At 37.6% G+C, this 9,944-nt stretch overlaps 2 protein-coding genes across 2 annotated transcripts; one reads left to right on the top strand and one right to left on the bottom strand.

The window, feature by feature from the left end:
* Positions 1–3,111: 3,111 nt before the first annotated feature.
* Positions 3,112–4,501, bottom strand: LOC120418965 (proteasome subunit alpha type-1). The gene is made up of 2 exons (XM_039581510.2): positions 4,383–4,501; positions 3,112–4,226 (listed from the first exon to the last, which is right to left on the bottom strand). Exons 1-2 carry the CDS (start codon positions 4,383–4,385, stop codon positions 3,381–3,383), a joined length of 849 nt encoding a protein of 282 aa, XP_039437444.1. The 5' UTR covers positions 4,386–4,501; the 3' UTR covers positions 3,112–3,380.
* Positions 4,502–5,971: 1,470 nt separating this feature from the next.
* LOC120418956 (uncharacterized) lies at positions 5,972–7,555 on the top strand. Its single transcript, XM_039581499.2, has 4 exons — positions 5,972–6,194; positions 6,250–6,606; positions 6,662–6,761; positions 6,822–7,555. The coding sequence occupies exons 1-4, from the start codon at positions 6,033–6,035 to the stop codon at positions 7,379–7,381; spliced, it is 1,179 nt and encodes a 392-aa protein (XP_039437433.1). The 5' UTR covers positions 5,972–6,032; the 3' UTR covers positions 7,382–7,555.
* The last annotated feature ends 2,389 nt before the right edge of the window (positions 7,556–9,944 follow it).

Raw genomic sequence — 9,944 nt, forward strand, 5'->3', positions numbered from 1 at the left:
CGCCGGCACTTTTCAATGAGAAGATTAATAAAAAGATTGTAAAAAGAATCAAAATCTGCTTTATTTTTTTTGTAGACAGTAACTTTTGGAAATAAATAACCGATAGTTCCCATAATTTCGAAGAAACTAAAATTTGCGTACCGAAAATCGTGGTGCAAAAAGCTTAGCTTGATGTGCGCCGTTAAAAATAACAACCCGGGAAGACGGTAATAACAAATTTCATCCCATTTCAATAACAAATACTGTTAAAATAACTAAAAGCGTTATGGAATCTTCTTGAAAAATCTGTTTTTGCATAATGGTTTAAAAACAGTTTATGTTATCATAACAAAATTTGTTATTGGTCTGATATTGGTTGAAAGCCAAAACAACTTTGGAATAACATTATTTGTTATGGAAGAATACCTACAAACGGTTATTGGGATGATCAGATTAGTTGTTAAAATAACAAAAAATAATAACAAAGATTTGTTCAAATAATAACTTTAAATGTTATTAGTCTGTTATTAGAATAACAATCCAATAACAAAAAAATCATAACGACGAATAACAAATCTTGTTATAAATAACAGAAAATGTTATTGGCTTAGTATTTTCAAATATCAAAAAATGTTATTCCCAAGTTATTTCCGTCTGCTCGGGAATACAGTTCATACTCGATTATCCGAAGGCCCCAGAAAAAAAAATAAAAAAAAGTATTGAAATAAAAAGCCACAGTTTCAACATTTACGTGGAAAAAGTGTTTTAGAATGCATTTTACACTAGTTCAGTTGTTCTGCAATCATAAGTTTTCAAATAATGTAAAATTTGACGAAAACAAAAATTTTAGCGAAAAAAAATAATAAGCATCGAAAATTTTCAAAAATTCAAATGATTTTTAAATCAACCCAAACATGCTAAAAATGATTCTGAACGCAGGTGAATGGATCTAAAATTGATTTCAGTTGATTCCACTTAAATTTTCATTATAATTTTGAAGTTTTTTGAAAAATTTTCGCCCCCTGATTTTTCGGCCAATTTTGAAGGGGGGAGACAAAAACTTTAAATAAAATTTGTACCAGCCTAAACTATTTTAAAATGATTTAGAATTATGAAATCCAAGATGGCGGCCAAAATGACTGAAATGAAATATTGAAAAAATGCATTTTTAAATTTAATAGGCAATCAACCACTCAACAGTGACTAAAATTAAGTCGCTGAACCCGAATTTGATGTTAAAAGTAAGAAAATAAAAAAAATACGAATTGTTTTTTATTGTTCAAACCTTCGGATAATCGAGACGGACTGTTTACAAATTTTACTGTAAAACATTTGGTGGAATTTCAAAAATCTGTTTTCAGTAGTATTTTATAAGATGATTTTTGGCTTTCTAAGTCAAACAAATTATTAAGGACAAATTGCTATGAAACTTTGTACTTGTGTTTTTAAATCAGATTTGAGTACTTTTGTATAATTTAAAAATGTCGGAAATATTTGGTATTTAAGATATTTTTATTTAGTTATTTGGGAATCTTTCAACAGTTAAATGCCTATCAAATTGTGTTCAAATTCAAAACATTTGAAAAAATATCTTTCTTTTAAAATTTATTTTAAATTGTAATTTAAATTTTAAATAAAATTTTCAGATAATTTAAAATTACAATATTTTCAGAGTTCAACTGCATAATAGTCATTTCAATACAAACAGTCACTTTTTATTTTTATTCAAACACAAAAATTTAGTTTTTGTTGGGTTTTATTTAATTCTCATCTGAAAATTCCGTTAAAAAAAAGATTAACTGAATTTTGACTGTTTCGGTTGTGTTGTTCAGAAAATCGCAGCACGGTCAATTGATTTTTTACCATTCTGTGTTACTCAAAAATTTAAAAACATCCAAACATGTTTATGTTTTCTATTTTTCAATAAATTTGGCACGGCTCATACAAAGGATGTATCGAGAATTGTGTTTATGTTTGCGCGATCTGGGAGTCGCGATGAGGGATTAAAGTACAGGCCAACTCAGAGGAGTTTTTTTTTTTGGACAGTTACATTTTTTCTAGAAATCATCTCATCAATACCTAAATCCTTGCCGAAGATACTAAATCGATCAGCAAAAAATGTTTAAAGTTTCCGTTTGTTTAAATATATGGCACTTTTTCTCTGGAAGAATCGTTCTTCTTGAATTTACAAAAGCTTTTTCAAAGAAAACTGAAGAGTATTTGCATAAATGTTGTAAATGCTATTTCATGCTTTCCAGTAATAATTTATGTAATTCTTATATTTAATACAAAACTATGTTGAAGATGAAAAATCACAAGCATTATGGAAATTAAGGATTTGGACTAAAAACTGTTAAAAACGGCTTCTTACTTTTTGTACTCAATTTGAAAGCTTTCTTGAGAAATAAAAATATTGTCAGTCGTCAGTCTATAAAAAACATTGTAATTTGATTTAAAACTATATGGAAAAATTCCTTCTGGCGTCGGGAGAAAACCGGGAAATTGAAAATCCAAATCTGGTGGTCACCCTGCCTTAAACATAAAATGCAATAAATATAAAAAACAAGCCTTTCCCGACAAACTTCGTCTTGTCGTATTTTCATTTGTTGACGTTTTTAACATTTTTGCTTATTGAGCCTCCTATGATCAAAATTTGATTTTACGAAACTTTTCCCATACAATCTGCAGATTTTCCGGAATCGGTTCCAGAGTGGCCAAAGTTGTAACTTTTTGGCGTAAGAACCTTCCTTGGACTTATACGAACCCAACACAACAAAGAGCACCTCGATCCGACGTTCCGTGTTGAATTGATTCGCGTTCGAACAAAACCGTCGAAATTTTTTATATATATAGATTGCACGCATTGACGACTTGAACCAATTGAATCTTTTCTGTTTCAGCTCTTTCAGAATCACCATGGATCGAAAAAACATGCTCAAATTGCTGGCCGGAACCGTGATAACCCTGCACCTGAGCTTCTACTTTATCAAACCGCTGCTTCTGCCCTCACCTGCAGAAGAGAGGGAAAAATCCGTCGCGAGCTCACGACCCACATACTAATCTGCAAATCGTTTTACTTTGGGACGCTGTGATATCTATAGAGTAAATACATTCAACGATTTTAATTTAATGTTGCAATTATTCAAGCGTGTTTATATTTAATGAAAGAAATGTCCCTCGAAAGAAAGGTCTCCGGCAGTGGTGCCTTCAACAAATTTGCCTGCTTTTTTGTGGGGGTGGGAGTTTGACGATCAATCAAACTCCCACCCGTACAAATTTCGCTTCCCCATCCCACGGTAAACGCTCTCCTCTTACGAATCGATGACCATCCAAAACGGCACCACGCAGTTGATTGCATTGATGCTCGTAATCCATGGCCACGACGTCATCGTCCTCGCCGCTTAGGACTCCATCGCGACGGCTGGGGTCGGGTCCGCCGGGTCGTTTGGGGGCTGCGGCTGATCGTCGTCCGCTGGCGGTTGTCCGCCGCTAGTTCCGGCCTGGGCAGCAGCGCCACCACCGCCTCCTCCGCCGCGGCGCACAATGTTCGTCAGATATTGGGCGTTCTCGTTCTCCTCCAGAATGTGGAACTTTTCGCCCTTGCCCACGATGGCAATCGAAATGTTCTTGTTGTTCAGCTCGACCTCGTTCGGCAGCGTGTCCTGCAGCGCCTGCACGCCGTGGCGGATCAGCTCCTCCTTGGTGCAGTCCGGGAACTGGGCCAGGTGCTTCTCCAGGTAGGTTCGAGCACTTTGCGACCGCGATCCAATCGACATCGCCTTGCAGTCGAAGAAGTTGGCGCTCGGGCACGTCTGGTAGATGTGCGGTCCCTGGTCGTCGTAACCGGCCACCAGCAGACCCACTCCGTACGGACGGCGATCGTACCGCTGGGTGCAAACCTGCATCTTGTTGCCGACGTTGGCAATCAAACGGCCCACCGGATAGTTGTCATCGTACGAGTACTTGTAGTTCAGACACTCCTGGCGCATGTAACGGCTCAAAATGCGGGCATCCGCCGTAATCCCGGCAATCGAAATGCCCAAATGGTCATCGATCGAAATGATCTTCTTCTGATAGGACGAAAGTTCCGACGAGGCTCGCTTCAGCGCAATCAGCACGGCGTACTCCTTGTTCTTCAGTCCCACCGTGGCCGAGCCCAGCTTGACCGCCTCCATCGCATACTCGACCTGGTGCAGCCGGCCCTGGGGACTCCACACGGTGACATCGCTGTCGTACTGGTTCCGGAACTGTCGACGAAATCAAAGGGGGAGAGGTTAGGAATTTAGTTAGTTCGAAAACAGTGGAAATAACACAAAACTTATCATAATTTCTATTTGCAACTGTAAATTGCAGCTCAACGAAATTTTTAACACAGAAATCACCAACTTAAACGCATTTCTTACCATTTTAAATGCGAATTAAATCCTGCCGAGTCACTTTCTGTTTGTTAAAATTTGTTTTCTGCTGACGGATGACAAGCGAAACGCCGCCGCTGGGCTGGATGCGATGACAGTCGGAGTTGAGGGTTTTGCTGATGCTGTCGGAGTTCGACTCCGACAACTATGGAGTACACGTTAAAAATAAATATTGATAAGATTATTCGAACTTATTCAAAATTGAGTTGATTTTAGAAAATCAGAGGAACAACCCTTTGATCGAACAACTATTTGGTACACGCATGTTCAAATTCACATGATTTTCGTCAAAACCGAACCTATTCAGTGAACTGAGTAAATGAGGTATCTGTTAAATTCACTCAAATCTGACAGATAATCCATTTACTCATTTCTGAGTAGGCTTACGTTTTATTAAAAAGTTGCTCAGTAAAACACTAAAATTCTAAAATTCTAAAATTCCAAAATTCTAAAATTCTGAAATTTTAAAATTCTAAAATTCTTATAGTGTGCACGATCAAATTCACTAAATTTTCGTTAATACCGAATCTACTCAGAACTGAGTAAATGGGGTATCTTTCAGATTTGAGTGAATTTAACTCATAATTCAACGAAAACTGAGTGACAATCAACTAGATCTGAGTGAAATTAACTCAAATCTAACAGATGCCCCCTTTACTAATTTCTGAGTAGGTTACTTGAAAAAAAAAAAAACCCTGCGCAGGGTTACGTTTTATGAAAAAGTTATAATGAAATTCTAAAATTCTTTAGTATAAAAGTCAAACACTAAAATAAAACTAAAATGCAAAACTAAAAAATCGATTTCGAAAAATAAAAAAAATATTGAGAGGTAAAAAATCGCGGATTAAAAAATATGTTTGAATTCAAATTCCAAAATATTTTTTTTTTAATTTTTAATGAAGAATCTGATGTATATCTTATCAAATGGTCACGACCTCCAACGTTCTAATCCTGAGTACTGAAATTCTAAAATTCTATAGTTCTAAAATTTTCAAATCCTAAAACTGTAAAATTTTAAAATCCTGAAATTTCAAAATTGTAAAATTATACAATTTTAAAGGTGTGCAAACCAAGCAAAAAAAAAAATTAAAGTGATTTAAATTTATTGATCATGATATTGTAGGTTCAGTTCCTTACTGGACTCGATCCATCGACCGTCGAAATAGGCGGCGGGTCAGATGCGGGATTATAATTTTCAAAACCCCTCTCTACAATCCACAATAGACTTATACTAAAAGTCAAAAGTATCCTTTTTTCAAGTTCATCCGTCGTCATTCAGAAAGAGAGTACCGGATTTGTACTGATTTTGACGTACCCTTATAATATTACCCCTTAATATATTAAAAGGGTGACAAAGGGTGATCGTCTGGAAGAAAGCACCTTTTGGAGAAATAGTTTTGATTTTGAGTGTAGCTTCAAGCAATTTTGAGTCGAATTTAATTTACCCTAAAAATGTTCAAAAATCTTGTCAAAAAATGATCAGGAATTGTTATTCGTGCACCGTTTTCAGTTCCAGCTGTCAAAAAAGATTTACAAATAATTTGCAAATTTAATTCTATTTTCACCGCTGAGTTTTGCAAAAATCAAACCAGAATTTTGCAGCCCATTAAATTTAAATTTTCACTCGCCTACTCAAAAATGCAATTCGCTTCGCGATCCACTTCGGCGGCCTCCATTGGGGACGACTTCCGGTGCCGGTTGTGCCTCCGGTTGGCTGGTGCGGAGCTGCGCCCGCTGTTTCCTCCCGGCGAGGACCAGATCGAGCTGCTGAGCCGCATCTTTGACTGTTTGTCCATTCACGTGAGTTGGAAATTTAGTTTTAATTTGTTTTTTCTTCAAGTTGATTTTGTTTCAGGTTTCTTTCCTCCACGATTTCAACGCGATGTTGTGTTGCGGCTGCCGGGAGAAAATCGAGGGATTCTATCTGTTTAGGAAGCAGTGCCAATCTAACGATGAGTACATCCGCCGGAAGCGGTCCAACCTGATCGCTGGGTCGGAATTTGAAAGAAAAGACATGCTGCTGGCGAGTGTGAAGGAACCGGAAATGGACGTCCTGCTGAAGGATGTCAAGGACCTGTTTGAGCCGCTGATGGAGAAGCTGGAGCCGGAAGACGTCAAAATGCCGGAGCTGGCTCCGTCTTTGGCGGAACAGGAAGTCATTGAGATTCCGAGCTCCAGCGGCCAATCCAATGAGTCATTTTGTGGATTTACGGTGATTTGATTCTTGTTAGTGGGTTTCTGAATTACTAAATATTTATTTTTGTCAGCTGGACAACTGCGCCAGACGTTCTCCGCGGATTTTCATCCAACAGTCCATCTCGGAAGCGACTGAACGGCAACCGGAATCGACGCCGCCACCAGAGATTCGTGAGTGTCGAATTTCGCTCAACAAACTAGACCTTAAACATGAACTTCCCATGTTCGTAGATGCCGTTGGTGCGTCGCAGCTGGAGCTGCCAAAACTGACCAAGATCAAAACTAAAATGGGTCGGCCCCGCAAAACGGCACCGTTGCCAGCCCCCATGGGCCGGAAGGCGGTTCTTTACTACCAGGGCTACCAGTTCGTTCGGCCAAGGAAATGTCCGACGGGGGGCTTCCAGTGGTCCTGTAGCAAAACCACCTGCCCGGTCAAACTGAACGACGACCAACGCGAACTCAGTGCCGGTCCGCACCAGCACGAGCCCCACGTGATCCGCCAGGGAACCATGTCGAACGTGAAGCGCCACCGCCGGGTTCCGTTTCTGTTGGTCAAGTTTGGCCACAGGGAATGTCTGGTGTACGATAACTCGTACCGGTTCCAGTTCTCGCGTGAACTTTCCAGTGGAAATCAGATGTGGGTGTGTGAGGCGGCCGACTCGGACGGTTGTCCGGCGCACATGAAAATCATGGGCGATTTCAGCTCGGTTTCGTGCTACTTTAAGCATAACCATCCGAACGCCAAGATGATTCTCGAGGAGCTTACGACGGTGCCGCAGGAAGAAGCTTAGGTAGGGTGGTGTGGTTAACTGGACGACTATTTTATATCATATGAGTTCGATTACAGTTGTGAGAAATTTAAATTTTAATTCATTCCTATCGTTGTTATCATGATAAATTTGTTACATCTTATAAAATAATTTTATATAAAATAAAATTCTATAAACAATAAAATAGTGGTTCACAATTACATAACAGTTGCATAATTAACATTTATTTGAAAAAATAATAACATGTGTCGAAGGTTCCTGAAGCTCTGAGTAAATTTTTATGTACAACGGTAAAAAAACAGCAAGAAACCATTTCTGATCACTTTTTTTATATTAATTAAAAAAAAATGACAAGACTATTGATTGTCAAGTGGTGGTTTTGATACTGATGATACTCGTCGGTTGACGCCCAGGCGAGGAACATCCCGGAAGGAGCCTAACTACATCTGTTAAAACAGTATGGCTCTGGTTCCTTGCAAGTGTCCTATTTTCTTACCTCCACGTTGGCTTGGTTTAGTCATCATGATGACAAGGTGTAACCAAGCTGGTGGCCTGTGGAAACGACTCGTAAACCTTTGACCAGTGAGGGTCAGAGTAGAGACGGCTAAAAGAAAGGGGTGCGTCAATGTGGGAAAGGGAAGTCATTTATGATTGTAGACGGTTTTGTTTTGGTTCGCAGAGTAAACTGCTGTGGATGTACCTGAAAATCGCAGAACGGGGTATCTCTTCTTTCCAATTCAGCTACCACCTACGCCTTCTGTTTATTATCCTCCATTTGATTTCGATTTTACTTTTTTGATTCTCTTATCTCTCAACGCTTTTCCACTCTATTTTACCAATTGATGCTGCTCTAACAAACTGTCTGTATTCCCTTAATTTGGCAGCGATGTCAATTTTGTTCATCATGTGCCTTTTGTTTATTTATATATAGGGCGTCCAATTTTCCCGGGTTTTGAATTTCCCGGGAAACGGGAAAAATATTTTTGGAATCCCGGGAATTCCCGGGATCCCGGGAAATTTTTGAATCAGTAATAAAATCTATGTTTAATTATATTTTTGCTATGTTTTCAAGCTTAAAATCATAGAATCAGCATAATAATATCAAATGGTGATAATCCTCACTTCAATCTAAACAAAGACGACAGTTTTAAAATAGCCTTAAAGATTTTTTTTTATCTTTGTGGTGTTTAGGATTTTATGTAGTTGTTTTTTTATTTTTAATTCCAGTATGATTATTATTTTTTGATTTGCGAATCAAATTACTTAATCCTTGAGTTTTTTTTATTTTTTGAAAAATTCCAATAAGCTTTTGTCTTCCATATGTTGATAGGACCTATTAAAAAAAAACTCTGGAATTCTTTTATATATTTTTTTATATATTTTTATATGACATGACTAAAACAGCTTAAAAAAAAATAGGTACAGGAGATTTTAGAGCAATACATTTGGAAGTACAAATTGTTTTGTTCTGTTCCTGTTTTATCCGAAGTCATCCAAAACGTCATGCAATTATTTTTTGCTTAAATAGCTGTCTTTATTCTTTAAATTTGTTCTTATTTGCCGGTGTTTGATTATAAATGATTTGATATGAGACTGTTTTTTTTATTTAAAATCGAAAATATACGTAAACATATCCAGTCTTTAAAAAAAATAAAATAAGAGAGAAAAAAATTTAAGCACTAGGCATTTTGCGGACCTGTTAATTAAAATTATGATATTTTTTCCTAAAAAGCCAATTTAATGCTGAGATTTGCTGAATACAAATTTTAATTCATTTTATTGTTCTACTATTTTCACAACCAAATCTGAATTTCCAGACCAAAACATAAATATTTCAATTTCGGGAATTCCCGGGACAAATTATAGAAAATCCCGGGATTCGGGAATTCCCGGTTTTGGAAAAATCCCGGGATTTTTGTCCCGGGAATTCCCGGGATGGACGCACTATTTATATATTTGAATAATCTGCCCTATAAATTGCCCTTGAAACAATCTATGCTCTATTTATTAACTATTGTTTATTTCTTTATCTACTTAATAAATTACTATCTTTCTTTTACTATTGATTCTTTAAATAGTATATTTCTTTCACTGTACATTTTTTTCAACCTTCACCCTTTTCTTCAAACAAGTGAGGTTCGAGCCCGGAACGAGTTCAAATGCGTAACCGGAACAGGTACGAATGCCTGGCATGAACACTCAATGCGTGTTCTAGCGTGTTGCTCGTACTGACTCAGAGCAAGGGTGAAATGTAAGTGTAAGGGCAGTGCGTGTTCATCGGGAACCTGGTGCATAAGATCGGTCAAGGTCCGTTCTTACACTAAAAAAAGCGAATTGCGAATGTTTTTCTAAAATAAACATGTTGAGGAAGGCAAAGACAAATGACCAAGTTTGCCTTCTTCACCGAGGAGAGGCTATAAAATCACACGAAAAAAAAAACTTTTTAATTTGACCTCTCTAGACTACAGATTGTCTAGGGAAACAGATTGGCCAATGTTTCTGGACACCAAACGTGCTGGACACTAACTGCCCTTTACGCCCAGCAAAACTGGCAGTGTTGCAAGCGCAAAACATACGTTGCCAG

The sequence above is a fragment of the Culex pipiens genome, chromosome 2 (assembly GCF_016801865.2).
Source record: "Culex pipiens pallens isolate TS chromosome 2, TS_CPP_V2, whole genome shotgun sequence".
In the NCBI taxonomy this organism is placed as follows: domain Eukaryota; kingdom Metazoa; phylum Arthropoda; class Insecta; order Diptera; family Culicidae; genus Culex; species Culex pipiens.

Coding starts and splice junctions, on each gene's coding strand:
- LOC120418956 (XM_039581499.2), top strand. CDS start 6,033: ATGCAATTCGCTTCGCGATCCACTTCGGCGGCCTCCATTGGGGACGAC. Junction 6,195..6,249: donor TTGACTGTTTGTCCATTCAC/GTGAGTTGGAAA, acceptor ATTTTGTTTCAG/GTTTCTTTCCTCCACGATTT. Junction 6,762..6,821: donor GACGCCGCCACCAGAGATTC/GTGAGTGTCGAA, acceptor CCATGTTCGTAG/ATGCCGTTGGTGCGTCGCAG.